The following is a 25,929-nucleotide window of genomic DNA, read 5'->3' as shown; positions in this document are numbered from 1 at the left end:
ATCATTGCCAATAAATGTTATTATATACATTATGATGATACCCAGAACGACATTCACTCTCGTTTTCTCGTGTGTGTGGGTTAGTATGAATATTGAATTCATGTCTTTGATTCTTTGGAATCATATCAATATCGAATTCATCTATTCAATGTATGAAGCGCAAAGTTTGTTAACGACTTTTCATCTTTCATTTTTTTTTTTTTTTTTGCTTTGCTGTTTCATATTTCTATAATGATTATGATGATGATGATATATTCATTCAATTCGAATACAATTCAATTGACCATTTTATAGTAATTGTGAATAAAAATTGTTTTCTATATCTCATCATGAGGATGATGAACACATTGAACATTGTCCTAATTATTAATTGCTTTGAATGTCAAAATAAGGGTTCACCATAATAATAATGACTTGCCATGTTCGATCGAAGCTTTATTAGAATTGTCCATCATCATCATCATCAACAGCACAATCAACATCGGCATTGATTATTATTATTATAGTTCTTTTTTTCTCTTTACAATCAAATTCCGTTTTTTTTTCATCCATTCATAAATCTTTGAGACCGTAACTCTAAATAATAATAATAATAATAATGAGGACCTTTTGAGAACCAGAATTTTTTTTCTTCATCTTTTTTCAGATCTTTCTATCATCATGAGCTTTTAATGAGCTCTTGTCTATTATAAAAGACAACAACACAGCGACAACACAGTAATAATAACTATATATACATAAATTCTGTACGAATTACCAAAAATTCTCTTTTTGGCCCTTTCATTTTGTTCATCATTAATTGCATATAGTGTTTAGTTGTCGAATAAATTTTCTGTAACGAACAGAGAAAAAAAAATGAAGAAGATACTAATTAACACATTGCTTGCTTGGAACAACTAATGAGTGAGAAAAAAGATTACATAGAACCTCAACTAATAGATGATCATCACCGACCGACCTACCCGAAACATCTTGTGAATCAATTAATTTTTTTTTCAACCCCTTTTTTATGAACAATGTAAATGTCATGTATGATTTTTTCATTTTAAAATACTGTGTCATTTTGGTTACGATTTAAGCTTGCTGACTCATTATTGACAAAGATCACATGTTTCATTTATACGTTAGCTGATGTCATTCGCAAACCGAGTTACCACGATACTGACAATATGTTGGAATGTTTATACAATGTGTATACATCATTAACATGGTATTTTTTTCTTGATAAAAGCCACTAAAATAACTTCGATTAATTAATTGGAAAATATATCTTCAAATCTTTTAATCTTTCACTTGTCGGTAAGAATGTTCCAAGGAATTTGGTCTCTCTCTCTCTCTCGTTCATTCAATTTTTATATTATGGTAGCCGAAGGATGAAGAAAAAACGTTTTTTAAGGAAATTTTCAAATCTCATTTTCGATTAATTTGGTCAATCTTTAATGCTTTTCGTTTGCTTTTCTTTTATTATATTTAAGATTTTGGTAATTTGTTTAATTTTTTTTATTCTATTATCATCTTTACTCTGTTTAATCTTTGTGTGTGAGATTGATGTATGAAAATCGCATATGATTTAAATGATGTTTATGTTTTGAAAGGAATCATGGTTTTCTTCTTGTTGATTAGTTGCTGGATATCGGTAATCAATCAATTCAGAAGGGGTATGTGTTTGTGAAAATTTGATTCTCATAGTTTCTCGCTGTTGGTTACTTTCCATGATTACGATATTGGCTAACATTGTAAATGAATGAAATTTTCAAAATGAAAAATCACATGGGCATTTGTCTATGTTATGTTTGACTTTAAATTTGGCTTAATTTAGCCAGTGATCAATAGCAGTAGTGTGATGTTGATAATGATGAGGACGTTGCACTTTTTTGTGTGTGTGTGTGTGTGTTAATTCTTCGCTTTTGAAACATATATAAATCATAGCCATTCATCACCAATACATCAGGTATCAATAGTTTGCATCAGAGAATGTTTCGGCTTGAATTTTGACACATACGAGAAAATAAAGAATCAACTTTTGGCATCTTTTTTAAAAAAAAAGATTGAGATGTCAAGATCAGCGAGAAAAAGACATGGGTTTTTTTAAATAAATGTTTTTTTTGTTTGTTTGTTTGTTAATGATGATCATTACAGAATATGTTGAGACCTCAGTAACATGTGATGAGAATCTCTAAATTTACATTCACATCACTTGTTTATTCGTTTTGTAGATTTATACATACTTACTATTATAAATTATTATTATTATTATTCAATAAATATTCATACTAATTATTGTTTTTTTTAATTTTTGTTCACAGGTGGTACATTAACAATAAATAGTCAACATGAAGATCAACGTGTTATGGTCAAAGGTATTGCCCAACAATCAGCCTCATTGCCTTGTTATATTGATGAAGAGAATTGTGGTGCCATCTATTTCCTTACATGGAGTCGGCTTGATTCACGTGAGGATCGTTGGTCACGAATATGGGTATATTCAGATGATAATGTTAATAAAGCGCTTAGTTCATTAACTGGTCGAGCCATTTTTACTAAACAAAAATCTGAAGCCCGTTTAGTTATTAATTCATTAAAACCGTCCGATGAAGCTTTTTACAAGGTAAGTTTAGAATTTTTTTTATATATATTCTTTAATCATATTACAAATTATCATTAAATGAATGAGAATGGATACTAATGATGTTGTTTGTTCTGGTAGAATGAATTTTTTTTTCATCTGTTTGATCAATCATTGAATGAATGAATGAAACAAACCAAATCAAACCAAACCAGAAACAGATTTGACGACAACGGCAAATGAACGAACTTAATTAGCTTTGATTATTGAAATGAAGAAAAAAAAAACGCCAACGCGTGTGTGTGTGCATTTATGTGCGAGAAAAAATCTAAATAATAAATTAGCCTTAAATTCTCTCATGGTATATCCATTCTTTTTGGATAAACAAATTTCTTGAAAATCAAATAACCGGATCGAGTGTGAGAATTATATATTTCATTTAACAAGGAAAAAAATTTGAAATTAGCTGACCTTTCTTAATATTTTCATCATCAGTCTTAAATTGTCATTGTAATGGTGATTAATACCAATGATGATGACTACTATTGAATCTTCTTTTTTTAAATAACAAAAAATTGTCTTCACCTGAATTAAATCAGTCGTATAACAACGGAACAACAACAACGACAACAACAATCCATTATGCTCTGTTTATTCATTAGGGTCCGTTTTTTTGTATTGTTCCTGTTTTTAGATTGGAAATAATTTTCTTCATACTTGAGGAAGTATATAAATCGTTGATACAAAAGTGGTGACCCTTTTTTCTATTTTACTTATTTGATTCGGATCTTTTATTTTTTTCGGATCTGAAATCTTTGAGTTGTTGTTTGTTTATAAGTGTGTATGTGTGTGTGTGTGTGTGTGTGGGAATCCAATTTGATTCTGATTACGATAAGCAAACAGTTTTTTTTCTTGTTTCAGATAAACGACAAAAACAAACAAACAAATTGCGTTGTTTATATGTGTGTTGTTGTATATTGTATGCATCCTATGGAATTGTAGGCATTAGATTCAATCGAAACAAATTGATTTAGTTAGTTTTTGTTTTTTTTTTCTTTGATATGAAAGTCAAATTGTCATCATCATTTTCTTCAATTTAGTAATAGAATGCATTATTTTTCCACTTATACTCAAATATATACGAGATTGCCAATTTAGATTGAACATATGATTGGTCTTGATGGTGGTGGCGGTGGTGGTGTTGGTTGTAGAGGAGTTAGCAATTGACAATTCACCTTTTCTTTTTAAATATCGTTTGAAATCGAATTATCTATATATTTTACTTTTGAACAATCGTGTCGATTTTTTTTTGTTTTGTTTTGTTTGGTGGAACAATTCTCAAAGGACTCATCATCATTTTTGTCTATTTTATTTTTATTCATATTCTTGGATTTCAAGGATCTTTTTCTTGTGTGTGTGTGTCAAAAAATGCATAATTATTTCTTATGTGTATTGTTGTCCAGAATTGAAAATAACAGAATCATCATTTATTTTATGTTGTCTGTTTGCGTATTTCTATGAATGAAATGTAGAAATTATTTTAAACTCTGGTCTATCCCTAAAAATAGTGTGTGTGTGTGTGTGAGTGAGTGAGTGTGTGGGGTGAATACTGCAGAATGAATGAAGCCGACAAAACGGAAAATCACTGACAAACTTTCTAGACATTCCAATTCATTCAAATTATGAGAGAAAAAGAGAAAAAAAATGTTCCAAAGTTTTGCCGGAACGTAGACAGTGGAAGGACAATGAAGAGAAAAAAGAGAAAAAAGTTCAAATTTACATTTTGATTGTGATGATTGTTAAATTAGCTTTTTATATTTTTATTCCAAATCAAGAATAAATGGGAAAAGTGTAGAAAAGTAAAATGAATATATGAATGGAGTGAAAAAAATGTGTTTTTTTTCTTCTGATTCTTCATAATTTAAATTCCATATATTCCATTCATTTTACAAGTTTTTCATGATTCATTTTCTTACATTCACTCATTGTTAATTGAGAATTACATGCAAGATTCAAATTTTTTTCTCATCCATTTGTGATGAGAAATTATTATTTTTTTTTGTCATTTACATATAGAGAATTCTGATGTTTTTTTACTGATGAATATTCTAGCCTTTATTGAATTCATTTATTATTAGAAAAGTAATTTTTTTTCTAGCTTGTTGATTACTTCATAATGGTACAATGTAATATTCGGTTTTTCTTTGATTATTATTATTTGTCATATTCATCATGAAATTGTAAATTGGCTACACCTTAACGTTTGTTCTGTTTATGAACACAGACACACAGACACACACACACACTATTCCATTCATAATCGTATTAACCGTTATGGATGGGAATGATTTGGAACACATTATATACATGTCACATCTGATGTGTTTTTTCATCATCATCATGAATGAATGAATGAAGAGAGAATTTCTTTTTATAAAGTAATAATAATAATGAATGAAAAAAAAACAGCAAAATTTAATCAAATTTTCATTCACTAGATGTTTATTTGAAGTTTGTAATTCATGTTTTTGTGTGTTAATGTCTATCATATATATATAGCCATATATCAAATGAAAAAAAAGAAAGAAAAAATTCTTCATATCTATGCTGACAGCTAATTTGCAGATTCAAACTTTGATACATATGAAACAGACTGTCTGTCGATGATTGTCACCATATCAATGATGATGATCACACACACACACACATATATATATATCGATTCCACATTATAATTTTTTTTTCATTTCAGTCTTCATTTCTGGCTGACAGATACAGTTTTGTCAAATCGATAATTCATTTTTTTCCATTTCATTCATTCATTTGTTGAACAATAACCAACAAAAATGGCACATGTGTGACAAATCAAAATTTTTGGATAAAAAAAGAAAAAAAACAGGTTCTTGTTTATCGCGTAAATAGGAAAAGAAAAACAAAATATTTACCAGAAAAATATTTTTCATTTGATTTGAATTGATCACATGATTTGTTGTCATTCTCCGCCACCACCACCACCACCATCATCATCGTCATTTTCGATTTTTTTTTTTGATTTTGATTTCAACAACAAAAAACTTAATAAGATAAAAGTTTTTTTTTTGCTTACTTATTTCCGCTTATATCATTCTTTTTTATATATGAAATTGTAACACACACACACACACATGCATATCATAGAAATTGTCATTGAATCATTATACCGTAATCTTTATGATTGTTTCAGGAGTTCAGTCAAGATTTTTTCTTATTCTATTCTTCTTTAACAGTCTCTCTGGTGATTTGAATCAAAATAAGGCAACCGAACAAACACAATTCACTATCCGTATTGTTTTTCGATCGAGTTTAGCTTTTTCTTTTTCAATCTTCTAAAATAGAATACTTGACATTTTTATAAATATCAAAAGGATAAGTTGCAAAGTTTTTGCAAATTTTTTTCCCTTTCTAGCGTTCCATCAATAAATTAACGGTTCATTTGATCGTACTTTTTTCTTTTTTGCTTCCTTTGATTTCATGTGTATCATGATCATCATCATCAACATTATTATTCTAGTATAAACAGTTATTAGTAATTAGTTTCCATGTTGAAAGAGTAAATTCTTTTACTTTAGACACACACACACACACACCTACCTATTTCACTGTCTGTATCGGAAAAAAGCCATTTTCTATTCACATTCCAACAGCATCAGCATCATGAGCCATAATTCCTAAACTCCAATGATGATAATGATGATGATTGGAAAAATTTTCCAAACTATTTACCATCAGCGTTGGCGTTTAAATATATTTTCATCCAATGTTTTGACTGTAGTCATTTTTTTCCAGACCATAGGGATTGATATTAGTAGATGATAGAAGAATTTAGAAAAAATCGATGATTAATGAATCGAAGAGTGAAGGAAAAAAATCGTTATGTGAAGTATGTAGTTGTGTGCTAGTGTAACTAGGTTCCATTTTTGAAAATGTAGAATCAATGTCTGGGCGCCCAAAACCGTATTGGGTGTGTATGGGTTTGTGTGTATTTTTGTTGTGAGGGTGTTGAATGTGTGGTCATACCGTTTTCTAATTAAGACAATCAAAACTAAACGGCAATGATCTCGAACAACTAAAAGCAATTTGGCACCCAATACAAATATACATAGAAGCATCCGCGTGTGGTAATATTTGGCCGGTCATTTTTAGACATTTGGTCTGTGTTTGTGTATTTCATTGTGATTGTCATTTGACAAATCTTTTTTTCTTCTCTTTTGCCAACAACACAATGTTTGACTTAATTATTCTACTGGCCAGTTCTCGTTGCTGTTGTTGTTGTTGTTGTTGTTCGACAACATTTGAAGTTCTGAGAGTTGAAAAAAATATAGTGAATCGAGAAAAAACTAAATAAAATCACTAATCGAACAAAACATGTTAGAGATTCGTAGATTCACTCAACAATATGGCTATGGCTCATACAATGGTCTTGGTTAGTTAGCTATCTGTCTCTGGAGAAAACTATCTCTGAATAGTGGTTGTAGGCCAAAATTGCCCCAAATTTTTTTTTCTATTCTATACTTGCCCCAATAGTCGAAGGCTGATTCGATTTTTTCCGATTTTTTGTTAGTTTTTTTTTCTCAATACTTGTATATGATGATGCTTGTGTGAATAGTCCGGCAAATCCGGATGGATTCATTTTCATTCATACAAATTTCATGTGCATTCTTGAAGCTTAGTGTATATAAATATATTACCACCAGCCTGTATTACTATTAACATTGGCCAAGGCTCATCATTCATCAATTGATACATGAGTAAAAAAAAACCAAACGAAAACAAGAATCATAGAGGAAGCGAGAATAAATAAATGAAAAGTGACAGTCTTGATCTCTTTATCTATATATTTCCATCTATCTATTCAGTATTTTTTTTCTTGTGAAATCTTTTTTTTAACATTCATCTCTTTTGGACCGATATCGGTCTGGTTGCAAGTTAATTTTTATTTAATTTATTTTCATTATATGTTGTGATCATGATAATCATTTGTAATGGAATAAAAATTCTTCATTTTCACCCGCAGCCAAACTAGAATTACAAATCTGATTTTATTCTTCAGGCTTAGGCCAATATAGCGTACATATAGTTGGCTGTTTGATTCATTCATTTCTTTCATACAATTGTTTTCTTTTTTGAAAGTAAAACAGTCCATACACCAGTTTTGAAGAAATGATGGATCATTATTGAGGCCATCCAGTAATGATGGCCAGTTCATATACATTCAATTTACATTAGGCCCGGTCCGGAATTGCTTCGAAATCCATTTAGAAGCCAGTCAGTCTATAGAACCAATAATCAAAAATGATAGCAAGAGAAACCATTATTTGATTTCTATCGCTCAGATTTGGTTTGTGATTTTGTTTTTTTTTAGGTTTGTTGGCCATATTTGTGTTCATGTGAACGACATTCATTAGTTTACTGGAGCAATTTGTTTATGTTATTAGAATTATCCATAAAACACATGATTCCAATCAATATGCATACAATCGATATATGATAATAATGGTTTTTTTTTCTTTCTGTGAATCCAATTCCTTTCCACCCACTCAAATATCAAACTAGTGCGATGTCACCTATGTAGCCGGTAAATGTCCATCATTGACTTATGTGCAATTGAATATAATCGGTAAGTAAAGGAATAAGTTATACATTGTTTTACATTTATTCATGAATGCTTAATAATGGCCTCATTTTTTCGTTGCAATATATCCTGATTGATTATCTACTTTTTTTATTTCATTTTTTTTGTTATATTCAAAAGCCAAACCAAGCCGTTCATGGATAGAACATGAAGGCGATATCCTATCGAATGGTCATCATTTATCATTGACCGAAGGTGATTATCTTAAATTGGCATGCACTGTGATCGATGCACGACCAACACCGATTATTATATGGCGTTCGGTCGATTCACGTGGTCAAACAAATGAGCTTATTAGATCAACTACAAGTAGTGGCAGTGATTCATTCATTGTAACTACAGGTACATCCGGCGATGATATTAATTCTAATGTCAGAATGGATCGTGCTACATTAATATTAAATAAAAAACTTTCACGTGATGATCTTGGTTCGAAATATGAATGTCATATTGAACATGAAACAATTGGTAATGGTACAATGGATAAACATGTGGTTCTCGATGTCAGTGGTAAGTATATTTTATTTCAACTGGGAAAAAATCTTTATTGATTGATACGCCCAATTTATATCTTTTTTTTTGTAAAACGATTAGTTGGTATCAAAACAATGGAAATAATCGGACCAAGTACATCGGTACGTGAAGGCGATATAGCTGTGATTGAATGTGTGGCTTATGGAAGTAAACCGGCTGCCGAAATTGTTTGGCGCAATGGGTAAGTGATGTTTTGACCGATCTTTGTTGTTTTGTTACTTTTGATCATTAACCATTTCAATCGTTTTTCATTTCTCAATCTTTTTCTCTCTAGTTCTAGGATAATTGATGGACATTCAATACAGAATACGATCGAAACAAACATTGATCGAATCACTGTCAATAGTCGATCAAAACTAGAGATTATTGTTGGTCATCAGGATCATCTGAATCCTATCACTTGTGAAGCAGCCAATGTAGCAATGCGTACGCCCATTAATAAATCAACCGAGATATCTGTACTTTGTAAGTTGTGTAATCATAGCTTTTTTATTCGATTTGTCTTACTCATATGTTGATGATGGTGGAAAAACGATTTATTCTTAATTTTTTCTTTTTTGACAGTTGCACCAATCGTTGTGATGGAGCCTCAAAACGGTGTAACCGTAAATGAATCAACACCAATGGTGAAGATTTATTGTACTTATTTGGCTAATCCTAGCCAATTGTTAGAGAATGAAACCATATGGTTTAAAGATGGTCGTCGTTTAGATATAAGTGATCGTAGCAGATATATCATTGAATCAGTAACGAATTCTCCTACGTTAGTTATAATGGATGTAACTCGAAATGATACTGGCCATTATCATTGTACATTGGCCAATACATTTGGTTCTGGTGTGCCTAATAGTTCCATCTACCTGAATGTGCTTTATCCACCAATTGTTTCATTGTTTGTCTATCCAAATCCTTCATCCTCCGATTATTTGCTCAAAGAAGGTGATGATTTACGAATGGTATGCGATATTCATGATGGTAATCCCCGTTCAGCATCACGAATGCGATGGCTCAAAAACAATGGCGAAACTTTTAGTGAATTGGATGGTGATACTAGTACACAAAAAGAATTGTCATGGCTTAGCATACCTCGAAGTTTGACAGGGAATTATACTTGTCAAGCTATAAGTGAAGCAGGAGCTAGTGAACTCAGTAATGAAATCGAAATCATTGTACATTATCCACCTGGTAAATCGATTATACGTCTATTGGATGAACCACATCCAATAAAAGGAAGAAATCTTACTTTAGAATGCATTGTCAATGATTATGGTAGTCCTTCGGATCATACGGAATACCATTGGGAGAATAGTGATGGTATGGTTTTTGAATCTCGGCAACCGATATTGACAATACAGAATGTGCGTATCGTGAATCGTGGTAATATTTCATGTTCGGCTGTCAACGAAGTTGGATTCGGTGCTCGAGGCCAATTTGAATTGATTCCGTATGCACCACCTCGTTTCATCAATCCTTTACCAGCTACAATCGGTGTCAATGAAGATTTTCGTAGTTCTTCATCATTAGAATCATCATATATGAATTATAATCAAAATGAAATGAACACTGCCACATGGAACACACACGCAGGTAATGGCCAAACATATGGTTACGTGACTGGAAATGAATTGAATGGCTTGAGGCCGTCATCTTCTGATAGTTCCGATCTGATCACCTTATATTGTCGTGTAGAATGTTTTCCATTATGTTCACTACATTGGTATCGTAATGATCAACCAATCGATAATGGTACAAAAAGTGAATATCGTATTATCGAAGAACAGCTACCGGAAGAATTTTTACTCAACCGTTTTCCTGGTATTGAATCTACGCTCACATGGAATATATCGAAATCTGGCCGCAGTAAATTAGATCGTGTTCGTGATTCGGGCACAACATTTTCCTGTGTTTCCAGTGGTAATCTGGTAGGACCATCCATTCGTTCGGATTCTAGATTTCAAGTTGAATGTAAGTGGGACTATTTTTTTTTTTTTCATTCTATTTTTTATACAGTGGTATAGGGAATTTAATCCAGTTTGAATCTCGAAATAGAGCAGATTAATTAGCTTTGAGAGAATTGCTTTGAAACGAGAAAAACAAAACGACACAAAAGAGATTTGGTAATTTTGGGTGAAAAAAAACGTATGCTTGAAGAAACTTAATGTTGGAATTCATTATGGCAATGTCATTCCCACTATTCTCGATTCGATTCCATTTCCTCTGCTTAATTATAGGCTAGCCATATTAGTATTTCAATTCTATTACTATACAAAACCATAGTTTCTTCTCTGAGGACTAAATTAATTTGCCAAATTGTCCAACTCAACAACAAACACCATGTTCAATGTTTCGATACAGTGATGCTGACTGGTCTATAGCCAGTAATTGGTAGTAATAAGACGTCCCTAGCTATATCGATGACATTTTTTTAATTTGAAATTTTATCACCATGTTAAAGCCTAGCTGTTTTGTTGTTTTAGTGACCGAGGGTTTATGTGTCTACAATTCTCAACGGGAACCACTGGATTTATCCAATGTACTCTACATCCACTAGTTATTTCACTGAGTTCCGGTTATTTCACTATTTTTCTTTTTTCCAACTTTCAACTCCCATTCCCAATTGGAGTGTCGGCAAAATTTTTTCCTTTTTCTTCTATTTTTTTTTTTTGCTTGATAATATCCGTTTTTTTTTCTCTCTAGATTCTTGTTGTTCACACAGTTGATCATTGTGATGATGATGATGATGATGGTAGTGGCGACCATCATAATGATGATCGTCATCATAATCATTGCATTAGTTTGATAGCCATAGCTACCCATAGTCATCGTTTATTCGCTTCATTGTGTTCATTTATTTAGGATCTATGTATGTCTTTATATATGTTTTGCGTTTATGAGGAAACCTATTAGTTTATGTGTGTGTGTGTGTGTATGTTACTTGTTCCTTTTTTCCCCTATCTATATATCTACTTATTGGAATCCATGATCTGATGATGATGGACAAAATAACACGATGAATTGAATAAAAGAATCGTGTTATATATAACTGATTCTATGATGATGATGAGTGAGTGAATGAATGATGAACAAAAGGAAGTGAAATGCGAATAGCTGCCAATAATGGTGATGATGATCACATTGTCTCTGTAATTGTATGTGGATCCATTATACTTATTTTGGCTTGAGTTGGCTTTTTTTTCTTGTTCATTTCATTTAGCATCATCATTGGATTGAATCAAAAGCTTTCCAACGCATTGAATTCATAAAAGAAAATGTTTTTTTTTTTGTCGGTATATTGGTAATGAAAATCTGTTTTTTTCTCTTTTTCAATTCTTGTTGGAAAAAAATCTCATCGACTAATTGTGCCATATGTACTCTTTAATGAGGTTCTAGTCATTGGTTTCGGTGTTTGGTTTTGAGCTTTACCATCATCATCATCATCATCATTGACTTGATGGCTAAAAGTGAAAAATATTTTTTAGCTTCACAATTCACAATAATTTTTTTGTTCGACCATCAACACAAGAACAATTTCCCGTTTTCCACAGAACTATTTCTCTCTATTCAATTTTCATGTTTCATTTGGATGTATTTTTTCTTTTTTTTAGCTATAGCCTCATCATTTCATTTCTTGTGTGTATGTGTGGATGCCGATTTAATTTTTTTTTCTTTCTTTTATTTTCATTCTTGCTCGATTCTTTAGTAGTTTTATTTTATGGCTTTATTTCTAGACTCATCACATACGCCATTCAATGTTTTTCTTTAATTTCTTTTTTTTTTTTTTGGTCCAAAATTGTTGTTAGTTGATGGCAATGTTTCAATTAGAAGCAAAGAAACTAATCTCTGGAATAGACTCGTTGGCCTTTTTTTTCGTACAGAATATACTTCATCTATCATTTATAGCATTACATTTTTGTTGGTTCAAACATTGAGAATTCCATTCCAAAGAATCCTAAAGTCAAGGATCAAATATTACGATGATATTTTATTTCTGAATCCATTTTTTTTTTTTTTTTTGATCAGTTGTTAATATTTTTATTGATATTTTAAAAAAAAAACTTGTTCACACATGGTGATATTTTTTATTCATAGTTCAAATTTCCAGTTTTCAAAAAAAAAAAATTTCACTGTACAATTCATTCTAAATGTATGTCTTTATGGCTATGAACTATGAGCTAAATTGTTATTGAACCAATCGATATATCAATATTCTTTAGTAGTTTCTTTATTTGTTATGAATTCTTATAAATCATTATCTTTAGAACTTCCAAACACATTTTTATAAGTGAAAATAATTCTTACTTGTCATCATTATCATGATTATAGCTGTGAATTAGTTAATCTTGGCCAATTTTCGATTATTTTTAATTTCACACACACACACGCATTATCTCAGATCTAATCAATTTGAGTGCTACTTGCTTTGAGAGTACATCTTTGTTCATTTTTCTTTTTAATCATCTTTCTTAAGATGATGTTATCATGTGCGATCGAATTTTTTTTTTTTTTTTTTTTGGTTGCCTTGAAAAAACAATGATTTCTTTCAAATGATTGAAAAATATAAATTAATACAATTTCCAATTTCACAACAACTGTATAGAAGAATGTTCTAGAAATTTGTCTTGTCAAAATCATTAGGCTAAATGTCATTATTCCAATCACTACAAACACACACACACACGCACGCACATAAAATGCAGTGTTAATATGCAAATTAGCTCCTATTGAATTTGAACAATATTTTATTTTTGGAATTCAATTTTTGTTTTCACCATACTCACAAATCATTTCATCAGTAATCTCCCTAGTTATGCCTATGCATAATTACCAAAAAAAAAACCGACAAGTTTGGATGACACAATGAATCCTTTGCCTTTCTGCATATTATTGCTTCTTTTGGCTTTTTTGTTATCCTTGATTTATGGCATCTCCGACCTCTTGCTGTGTCTCAGTGTGTGTGTGTGTGTGTGATTTTTTTTATATTTTGCATCATAAAATGCCAAACCATTGATGACTGAATGATTGCAGAATTGTTGCAAACAAACAAACAAACAAACAAAGAAAATATGGCTAACAGATTTGATCAAAAGTTATAACCATTATATTCGCTATATTTGTTATTGTTGTTCACATTTGAATCATTCACTAGGATTTTTATTATTATTATTATTATTTTTATCCATTGAACAAACATCAACCTACTGTATGGAATAAATGGTCTCTACGATAATTGATGTTCTCGACATTTTGATAAATTCAAGTGAGCAATATATACATGGCGCTATTCAATCATTTCCGATTTGATTTAGTTGATTTTCTATCCATATATGTCCAAAATGATCTAAATGACTTTTTGATTATCCTCGACTAATCTTTGATGATGAGTTTTTATATTTACAAAATGGACAAAAAAGTGATCGAGAAATGACAACCAATTTGTTTTCATTGGATCATCCCATCATCATCATTTAATTGACAAAAAAAAACTGAAGGAGTGTCATTTAATACTTAAAGAGAATAATATTAGCACGTAATTGTCGTTTTGTGAATGATTTCAATCATATAATCTAGCCAAATCAAATCAGTCATCTCGTACTATTTCATATATGGTCGGTTGTAAATCTTGTGATACACACTTCACATCATAATCGCATTTAATTTCAAGATCTGATTGTTTTGTTTTTTTTATATATAGCATGTTTGCCATATAAACTGAATTGACTACCTTTTTTTCATTTTCTTTACTTTTTTCATTCATACATCGATCGATCGATCGAATGAATGATGCTGATGTTAGCAAGAATATCAATTTGTAGCCAATTTATTCATTTCATTTGGCCATCGATTTGTGATTCGTTTTGTGTAATATTTACTTGCTACGAATAGAAAAAAAATGGATCCAAAACATAGAAGCCGAATCAGCAATCATCAGTTTTCTTTTTTCAGTAGTAGATCCATTATGTATAACTAGAGCTTAGTCAACGGTAGACAAAATGATGATGAGGTAATGTGTGTGTGTGTGTGTGTATTGGAATTCATCGAAATGCGATATATTGATTCAAATTTGTTGAATTAGAAGTAAATTTATATAAATATAAATGATATCAGCGAACCACACTACTTGAAGGAATGTGTGAAAGAACGAGAGAAAAACAGAAGAATCTCACCACTTTTTCAGACCCCAAACCTTATTGGGTGCTTATTGATTTTCGTTTAGTAATCAATTTATTCTGTTCGTTTACAATTCGTGTAGTATATTCTAGTTATTTTTTTTTGCTCTATTGCCACACGTTTGTTGAATAATTCTATGGACATCGATGTTCATCGATGGTGATTCAGTGTGTATGTATGCTACATTCCGTTGTTGTTGTTTGTCTTGGCAACTTTTCACTTGATTTAGTTTTTTTTTTCATATATTCAGTTTTCTCAATTTTCTCAATTCAAATACATTCCCCATCTGAATTGGATTCGATTTCGATACTCGATTTTTATAAGATTCCAGTAGCTTGTTTTTTTGTTGTTATTTTCGATTTGATGATGGCTAAAATTGAAGATATGATGATGATGATGATGATCATCATCATAAACATAACCATTGCCATCATCATTTATTCACTATCTTTTTTTTCTTTTTTTTTTCTTTCTCTTTTTCTTGCTACCTCTAATTCGATAACGCGATTTTCACATTAACATTTTATTCTATCCATATCACAATTTGGCTTTTTTGTTTGTCCGTATAAATTCAAAGTATAAGTGAGAAAAAAATATAGAAATTGTGTGTATTTGTGTGAAATGACATGGAAAAAGTGTGACAGTAAAAAAAATGGAAAAAAATGCACAAATCTAATAATTCTTTTGCATCATCATCTTAGGTTTTTTTTATTTTGTTGTTTTCCAAAATCAAAGTCATTTTTCACATTCTTTATATAATATCTTGTGAAGATCTGAATAACTATTACATAGGTATGTGTGTCTTAGTCATGTATGTGCATTTCTAATATTCCAACTGCATCATTAATAGGCTGAATATATATATAAACATTATGTTCCAATGTTCATTACAGTGTAAACCATATTTATATATGTATTGGTTCCCGGATGTACCTGAGATTTTCTATTTTCAAAGCTTTATCTTAATGGCAATTCCGGAATTGACATTAGTTATTTATTGATATCAATTCTTTTTGAACAGAGAAAAAAAATGGAAAATACGTTTTTTTTTCTTTAGTTTACAGTTTTGTTTAGTGCCCATTTCTATTGCACAAATATTGAACAGAATAAATGGCTATTCAAAGGTTCAAGCTTACTTTTTCTTTCTGTTTCATTCTCAATCGATTTGATACTTGGTCTGTACAATTTATCTAAATTGTTATAAAATGTGTATTTTATTTTTCATCCAATTTGATATATACCAATAACTACATACAATTTGGTGTTTTAAAAAAATTGATGTTACAATCTGTTCGCCATTGAAATTTTTCATTCAACAACAATTTTATCGGTTGTCAATTTTCTGTCTTTGATTGTATAGAATTAATTCTAATTTAAATGCATTGAAAGAAATATATTCCAGACTTTGACATTTCGCATAGATATACATTCTATTTTATATGTGTAAAAAAAGAAAAGAAAATCCAATTTATTGGTATTCGATATATGAGGATTTTAACAAGCAAAAGAAGCGAAATCTTTTATTCATTGATGATTGGATAATTTATCTATATTTTTTTACAACCACACGCATACACAGACATATGTAGAATGTATAGATTTGAAAATTCAAATCATCACCCCTTACCAATATGATTTCTCAATGTTTAATACATTGTATCAAATCTAATGGATGAATGAATGTTCAATCAAATTGTCTTAAAATTACCAATTTCTATAGTGTAAAATAGTTCATCGATCAGGTTTATCGATACTGATCTATCTGTTGTATCTGATTACTATTCGTATTCATATATAATCGTATGATCGATGTTGATTCTTTTCACTATCATGTCCAATGATCAGATCAGATTAGATCATGGAACAAACTAACCGAAATAACAAAAACAGACAAGATGGAACATGTCAACCGAATGTGGGTGATCGATATTTATTTCGATCGTTGCTTTTTGTTACTGTATGTTTGGTTTTTTACTTGTTCACTTCAATTTAGCTACTAAACTTTTTTTTTGTTTTTTACTTTGTTGTTTCTTTTGGTGTATCATCCTGCACAAAAAAAAACGTAAAGTCAAAAACATTTTTTTTTTGCAACAAATCAGAATGGAAAAAATCGTTTTTCCCCTTTGTTCATCTTTTTTTTTTCTTGGAGAATCCTCTTCTTGTTTTGTGTTAGATTTTTCCACTTGATTTACGATCATCCATTAGATAAGGCGAAAAAAAACAGAAAGAATCCTTGATCTAATATGTCAAGCACACAAATACGTATGAGACAAAAAAAATGAAAATTGTCATCATTTTTGAATCATTGCAGCGTGTAAATTTTTTTTTATTAAAAATTTTATAAAAAAAATTATAGAAAAAAAAATCTTAAAGAAAACTTGGCCGAAGCAGCAATAGTAGTTGTCTATTATTGATGGTCGCTCTTTTTTTCCTGGATAATCATCATTGACTAGATCGACATTTGATAATATTGAACCAAATATAATAATAATAATAAAAATTCCAGATAACCCAAAATTCTTTGTGCAATTGATTATGATGGTGATCAGTATTCTGATGATCAACAACATGTGATCAGTTTTTTTTTTGGATTGAATTCTGTGGTTTCCACACCAGTACCACACACACACACACACACAATATAAAGCAGATTCATGCTATTTCATTCCATTCTATTGACATGGTTATTATATTATTACCGACACAACTATACAAGTCAAATTGTTGTTGTTGTTTTTTTGGGTGTATGGTCGTAGATCGATGATAAATTCTGGTTCTATAAATTATTTATTATTCAAATCTAAGTAGCAGGAATTTTTTATTTTCGATTCAACCATCACTAGTTTAGTTTCATGAAATTTAGCTTGAAATCTTAATTCAATGAAATATCGTGAAAAATTTTTTTTGCATCTCGAATTCTTATTTTTTCGATTTCTTTTTTCCATTTTTTTCCGTAATCATAGTTAAATTATTTGCTTGCTTAGTTATTTGGTGGTGGATTTTTTTTCGCTCAATTTTTCTTTTCCAAGTCTGGTTTTGTCATTCAGGGCGTACGTACGTTTATATATACCGTACTTTGCTTTTCTATTTTTTTTTTTCATTTCAAACAAATATCATTCCAACAGTTCAATTCGTTTTATTATCATCATCGATTCGGAATTCTACTAGTATTCTAAATGGTTAGGCTTGGTGAATATCGGCCTGAATGGTAATCATCATCATCAAATACCGATATTTTTTTGTGTCTGCTGTTTTTAGATTCTCGTTTACAATCGGTTTTTTTCTTCTATGTGTTTGCCTATGATGATGACGATGATATGACAATCATGCTAAATATCCATTCAATGCATTTGGGCGTCACTGTTTCTTGTGTTTGTTTTGTTTTTTTGGCCATTCTGCACGAATAACAATCCATGCACAAACACAAAAAACTAAAAAGAATTGTTTGCCTTGTAAAAACAATTACTGTTATTTCGTTGCATCATCAATAGGGCCTTGTGAATCATTTTGAATTCTTAGCTTTTGATTCGTTCGTTATCTTTAGTTTGCCATATATATTTCTTATATTCTCTTTTTCATTTTGTCTCTCATACAAAAAAAAGCGACAAAAGATCCGATTTTGTCCTCTAAGTTGGTAATCGAATACATGTGCACACACACACTGCATTCATCATAGTTCAGAGTATTTTCTAGAGCTTCTAATATTCACTGGATGGATTTTCTTTTCAAAATGTGTGTGTGATGTTTAGCTTTTTGTTTATAATGGATATTATTATTATTATTAATATTAATATTATAATCATTTTCGTGTTTTGTTTTTTATTTGTCTCATAATATAAGAAATTAGATCAAATTCTGTACACAGATGATGACAAATTTAATTCTCCTTTATTTATACATGATATACAGAGAGACTAAGTGTTAAGTAATCATTTAGCCACTTTAGTCAAGTATGATCTGTAAATTCTTTTCTCTAGATAATATTTCTTATAAAGTGTATCCATGTAATTCCATTTCCATTTTATAAATCTTTTAATATTGAAAATGATGTGTTTTTTATTGTTTTTCTTGATTTCAATTTAATAATAATTTTTATAAATTCAACTTTTTCATATATATCACGTCTTTCAACCCTTTTCCTTCTTCCTTTTTGATTTAAATCATCATTTAAAATTTTGAAACCATCAAATCATTTTATGCTTTTTCTTCTTAAACATTTTTCTGGATTTAATGATTATGATGATGATTACTACTTTTAATGATGAAAATTGAAACTTTTTTATCTGTTGCCGCTTAAATGTAAAGTGAAAATTAATTTTTTTTCTTTGTGTTTCAAACCTTACCATTTTACCAAAAAATTTTTTTATCACATTATTTTCATCATCCTGCTGTGCCTATTGTTGTGATATTTGAATCAACTTAGAACTGTCGTTTATTTCATTTTTTATTCTTTTCTGGCATCAAAAATTCACTACTAGTTGGTGGCTGGCTGTGATGTTTTGGTGAATGATCATTTATTGCATTCATTGGAATCATTGTTTGTAATTCATTGGAGTTTTTCTTTTTTTTTCTCTCTCTCTCTCCTGCGATAATCATTTATTCCGAAAGAATTGAATCATCATCATCATTAAATCCGCCATTCACGAATCCTATCTGTGTATCGAATATCCTATTATTCTGTCATTGTCACAACAATTCCAATGCTAGGGGGAACAATTTTTTTTTGGGCATTTTTTTCACGTTAATCAATTCTCATCATTAAGATTGTGATCTGTTTGTAGCATATATTTAAAAGAAAAATAAGAAGAATTGTTCTCGTTACCAAATTTCGATTGTTGATTGTGTGTGTATGTCGAATAATAATTAATGATATGAAATACAACAATACAAATGATGATCTTTATATATACATACACAAAAGCTTGGAATTTGAACCAATGAATATCGAAATGAACCTTTTTTTTTTCTTTCCACTCGATTCAACGGAATCGGAAATGTACATGAAATGAATTCATAGCCATATTTAGATAGGTTACATATATTCATTGCTTTATTCTCTATTGATGACAAAAATGGATGGATGGATGAATGAATGAAAATTTTTTTTTTTTCGATAATAAAAACAGGTATTTTCATATGACATTCAATAGGGAATCAATTTCATTATTCAAATACTCTTTATTTTGTATGATTGAACCATTCTATTCACTTTCGCTTCGATTCACATAAATATTCGACTTTTTTTTTCTCCATTTGCTTTTCATCTATTGCAGGAACAACTTTTTTTTCCTATTCATCATACATATATTATTACTATTATGAACATTTTCAATAGAATAATAATCATCATCATCTCTATGAATACAACACGGTGAAACTTTTTATTCGATTGCAAGCAAAAAAAAAAAAAAATATTTGATTCAAATGGTAATATTAAAACCTCTCGCTTTCTTTTTTTTTTGCTCCATGTTTGTCTTATTAGTTTTTTCTACATTCATTCAATTCTGTTTGTTCATGTGAGATTCAAGTTCGACACAAATAACGTGTGCGTTTGTGTGTGTGTCTGCTCGGCACGTGTTTCAGCATAACCGCTTCAACACCAGTCAAATCATCGACGTTGGTAGTATTTTTTTTAGAATAAGCTGTTTTTTTACACCAGGTTTATTACTATTTTGATGATATGATTACAATGTTTTTTTTGTTCATATCAGGCTTTACTTTCGGGTGGTCCAAAACCGAAATCCGATTTTTATTGCTATTTTTCATAACGTGCGTCATATCATGATTCCTGTTGTTGTTATGAAAACTTTTTTTTTGAATTGAAACACTACACTCAAGTTGACTTTCACTCTATTGTATGATGTGATGAAAGTCAACTTTTTTCCGTAATGAACCAGAACCGAAATTCTCTTGTGAAATGGAATTTACCATTAAATCCAAAATAAAATGCTGCATTATATCGAATATCGACTCTTTTTAGTGAAATTATGAATCTATATCGGATATGAATGCCATTAACCCTATTCTTTTCTATGATAAAGTTTCTATTATTTCTTTTGGATATCTAAGATAGTCATTGTCCATATATTCATTGTGTGTGGTCATTGATTCATAATCGACGAATTACTAAATTCTTTCTTAGGCTTATTATTGGTTTCAAACGAGTTGATTGCCCCAAAACTCTAATCGATGTTTGTCATAATCATTATCAATATGTAAGGGACAAAATTTCTTGAGAATTTTGGAATATTCACTTAAGTTAATTCCGTTTATATTTTCTAAATGTGAATGATTTATGGAATAAGAATATCGAGGCAATACAAGTGTATATGAAAACAAATTGTAGGAAATAGTGAAGAAATGTCAAACAAAGAGCAGGACATCATTTTCTTTGTCGCCTTGGTTGTTCAAGATAATTGTTCATTTCATGCATATGTGTATGAGTGTGTGTTCAAGCGAACCAGTGTCTCTGTTTTTTTGTGTGTCCATTATTGAATCCGGATAATTTATTTTTTTTATATCTTGATGATGATGATTTTGATGACTATAGTGTCCTATTTCTTCAAGTTGATGCATCCGAGCAAAAAAACCGTTGGTTCTTTATTGTTATTGTTGTTTTTTGATTGTAATTGCAAGTCAATTAAATGTTCGAATGAATTTTGTTGCTAGCACTCCAAAAAAAAAAAAAAAAAAAAAGAAAGAAAACTTTATGCATTAAAGTGATAATGTTGCTGCTGCTGTCAACTGCAATGATTTTTTTTCTGGTACAATTACGAATTCAGTATTCCATTTATTTCATATGATACCAATAAGTGTTGGGATGAATTTTTACCCAAAAATAATAGTTGATTGTTTTGAAGTCCAACAACAACTTTCCGTTGAATTTTTTTTTTTTTTTGGTCATTCTGCAAAATTAGAAACTTTTTTTCAACACAAAAAACATAAGAAAAAAATCTGTTTCTTTTCTTGGTTTAGCCTACTTGGTATTGATTATCTCTACTATTTGTATATCACGTTTTGTCTATCACACTGATCTTTGTATTTTTTTTTTTTTTTTTGTTTCCATGATCGGTGAACAATAAATGCTGTTACTCTTGAATGCTGTCTATCTTCATTCTCGAAAAAATGTTTCTTACTCTGAAAGGGAATTCATTCAAGTGAATCGGGTACCCGAATGCTAGAGAAGAAAAAAAACGAAAATCTTATGAATGAGGATTGAAAAGATGTACCAGTCAACCAGCAAGCAAAAAAAAAAGAAAAAAAATCGACGACCACTCTTTGATTCTTAGTTCCATTTGTGTCTCTCTCCCTCTCTTCCCACATCATCATCATTTTTCTTTGTTGTTAAAGATTCATCATTTCCAGAATGTTTTGCAGCATTTTGCTCGACCAAACAAACTTTCCCGTTTACTTGTTTTCTATATGTTTGTGTGTGTGTGTGTGTGTGAATTACTTTTTGCCACTTCAACAGTTTTTTCACTTGTCATCATCACCATCATCATTATTCGCGTTTCCTGTTTTTCTCATTCGTTGGTTCATATACTTGCTAGGGCCACGTTCACCGATCGTCATCATCATCTTACATACATACATACATACATTGTCTGAAAAACATCAAAAACCATCTGAAAACGAAATCTCGACCACTGACAATGATGATGATGATGATGATGACCAAACAAGTGGAAAGATACATTTGTGCTTTTTATTTCTTTTTGTATTTTCGTATTTTTTATTTCTTTTGTTTTCGTCGAAAACACATTTTTATTTCGAATAAAAGATTTTGCAAATTTGTATGTACATGCATGCTTGCTTTCTCTTCTTTCAAGTGTCATTGAAAATCTTTTTTCTTCTTATTTGCCTTGAAACGTTTTCAGAATTCGATCATATATTCAATATTGGTTTGGTGTGGTCCACTTGATGCCAATACAATATGGATCTAGTCAGATAATTTCCGTGTGAAAACCCACACGATGATCTTCATCATTATCATCAACATAGGAAGAATTTCCTTATGGAATACATCATGTGTTTTTAACATTATTTTGATTTACATTACAACAAGCTATAAACGCCTTGGGTTATATCGAAATTATAACACACAGGTTTTCTGTTTCCATGAAAACACAAGCCTGGATGTTTAGATACCATATGATAGATGGATTTTGTGGAGTACTATTCATTGCTTGTTTGTCTGCATATTTATAATAATATAAAACGATAAATCTTTGTTGCTTTCACTCTTACACCACCATTGTGATAGTGATAGAAATCGATCACATTACTGTTCACAATTCTATATTATTGGTTATATTTTTCTCGAACATAAAATTACAGAATAATAGAACAACGGTGTGGTCATTATTGTCACAATATTTTATATTGTTATATCCAATGGCCAGAATTTCTCTTTATTCCTGTTCTGATTTATTAATATTATTAATTGGAATTGCTTTTTTCTGGTCTAAGGCGGCTATTTCCTTTTAGGCCTTTTTTCCGAAACACTTGGCCAACGATTGATCTTTGGCCGGAACTTTCGTTATGTTCTTTCGCGCGAGAGGAGATGGTCTTTGGAACTCGATTGTTTTTTTTTTTTGGTTACGGCTCGCATCATATGCTATTTGTTTTCACATTAGAATTCTTGTTGTTCATTTTCTTTATCGATGGATTTTTTTCTGTCTTGTATTATTACGATTGATTGATGTGTATTTCTGCTTTCGATTTTTTTTCGTTGTTTCCTTGCTTGTTCTATCTATATTACAATGATTTTCTTGGCAACATTTTCTACAACATTAATTCCTGCTTCACTTACAATAATATCCTATCAATTTGACAACAAATTTTGCTTTTTGGTTAAGATGTCTGATTTTACCATTTCTTTGGTGGTTGATTGTTCGTTTGTATTGATCTTTTAGTGAGAATTGTTAGACAATTTGAATCGAAAGTTAATCGAAACATCATTGAATACATGGACCAAATCAATGTCTTGAGATGGTAAAGTAAGAAAACAAATGATAAACAAATTTCTCATCGATACATCCATCCAAACTATTCAATCAGTTGTTGTTTCCGATTCTGTTCATTCTTATTGTAGAAATATTAGCCCCAATCATGATGATTATTATTAACGATCAAGAATTTTGTTCCACTCCAAATTCTGTTTGTTGTGGTTGTACATTTTATTTTGTTTGATACGCCTGTCTGATTTCATCTTTCTTTTGATTTCATAAATCAATGAATTGTCTTATTTATTTGGTACCCACAGTAATGACTTAATTTGAATCGATTAGATTTTTTCTTCTTTATTTTGTTTGTCGTTATTTTCTTTTGCATTTATCAAAGTTTGTTTTGAATCTTTTAATTCGTAGAAATGGAATAAATCTTTTTTTTTCTAAGAACATGTACAAACAAGACATTTCAAAGTGTTGAATCACAATTTATATTTCTTTTTTTTGTTCATTCCGGATTTCACTGATAAAACAGTACTGTGAATGATGAATTGCTTGAATTGGTTATGCTCATATGGTTGTGCCCCCCATTAATTCAGGGCGTTATTAGAATTATGGTGTCATATGAACGTGATTTACTGCATGCACTTATTTTCGTTTGGACATATGTGTGGACAAAGAAGGTATATGATGTGGTAGATTTATGAGTTTAGTTTCTTACACTAATTCGATAAACAACGAATTCAATGATGATGGCAAAACATTGTTGCAATAAACGAATATATCGTCATCGTACTAGAAAGAAAATATCATTTCTTTTCATTTTAACCATTTGATTTTTTACCTTGAATTTTAAAATTAATTTTTTATCAGATGTAATTTTAGATTTAGATTTATAGTTTTTTCTTTATTTTTAAAAGTATATTATTAGTTTGATAGAATTTGGTGTTGGTTTTGTTTGCTGCTTAATAGCCATCTCTTTCTCACTGATAATATAAGATTTATGGTCATTTGTGTAGATGATGTTGCCACAAACGAAAAATTGCCTCGAACGATCGGTTCATTTTTTCGAATTCTATTTTTTTTTTTTTTTTGCTCAAAACGAAATTCCATTGAACATTGACGAATCATTGAATGATTCAATGATTCGTAACAGTCCACTGATCAAATTGAAAGGAAATCAAACCAAACAAGAAAAAAACAATTTCCATCCCAAAATGAATTGAGAATTATTCGTAAAATATAACATTTCACGTTGTTCATTCTAGAAAGAATTTTCTTATTATGTACAATTTTTCTATGGAATAGACCAATTGAATTGAATATCGTTTTATGTTTGCATGAGAATTTCTCTTGGGAAAAATTATTAAATTATCGAAATTGTCATTTCAATTCAATTTACGATGATTCTGGTAGAGAAAAATGTAATTAATAAAACGATAATTGAATCGATGAATTTATCCTTGAGATTATCATCTTGAATATTATATCATTTTTTTTCAATTTTGATTATGACGGCGACCCAGGTTTTCAGGTCAACACTCGATAAAATTTTTCTTTTTTTTCTTTCTGTTTCATTCAAATGAATTCCAGAAAAATGGATTCTTTAGGATTTTTTTCTCTTTCCTAACAATAGACTAGTGCAGAGAAAGCGCTGAGATATTCACCGTCGAAACAATGGAAGAATGAAACTGGAACTAATTTGTTTCGCATCACTGATTATCATTGAATATTTTTTTTCACTACGTTTTTTTCTCGTTTCCATACACATCACTATTTTATGCGTTTGAGTGTGTGTGTGTGTGCACCAAAGATTAATTGATTGATTGATCGATTAACATTAGTAATACTGTGTCAAATGATAACGAAATGCAGTCAGCAAAACTATGTCTATTTTATAATTGATTATACAAAATTAGATGGAAAAAATCAAAAAAAAAAATTTCACTCATGAAAAGAATGGGTTCAATTATTATTCTGAAATCTGCGCACGTTTTGAGTTTCCACTGTCTAAAAAGTTTCAAAATAATTAATAATAATCA

The 25,929-nt window shown here is 30.2% G+C and overlaps 1 protein-coding gene across 4 annotated transcripts in view; it reads left to right on the top strand.

Annotated features, from left to right (window-relative positions):
• Positions 1 to 25,929, top strand: part of LOC124491704 (hemicentin-1) — a 58,523-nt gene that overhangs the window by 19,000 nt on the left and 13,594 nt on the right. For all 4 annotated transcript variants that reach the window (XM_075735234.1, XM_075735235.1, XM_075735232.1 and 1 more), the window contains exons 3-8: positions 2,307 to 2,608; positions 8,159 to 8,222; positions 8,358 to 8,747; positions 8,832 to 8,952; positions 9,046 to 9,236; positions 9,336 to 10,736. In XM_075735234.1, the coding sequence (XP_075591349.1) occupies positions 2,307 to 2,608; positions 8,159 to 8,222; positions 8,358 to 8,747; positions 8,832 to 8,952; positions 9,046 to 9,236; positions 9,336 to 10,736 (2,469 nt within the window). The remainder of the gene's footprint in view (positions 1 to 2,306; positions 2,609 to 8,158; positions 8,223 to 8,357; positions 8,748 to 8,831; positions 8,953 to 9,045; positions 9,237 to 9,335; positions 10,737 to 25,929) is intronic.

This window comes from Dermatophagoides farinae, chromosome 1 (assembly GCF_024713945.1).
Source record: "Dermatophagoides farinae isolate YC_2012a chromosome 1, ASM2471394v1, whole genome shotgun sequence".
Taxonomy (NCBI): domain Eukaryota; kingdom Metazoa; phylum Arthropoda; class Arachnida; order Sarcoptiformes; family Pyroglyphidae; genus Dermatophagoides; species Dermatophagoides farinae.
This window is presented reverse-complemented; position numbering and strand designations above follow the sequence as displayed.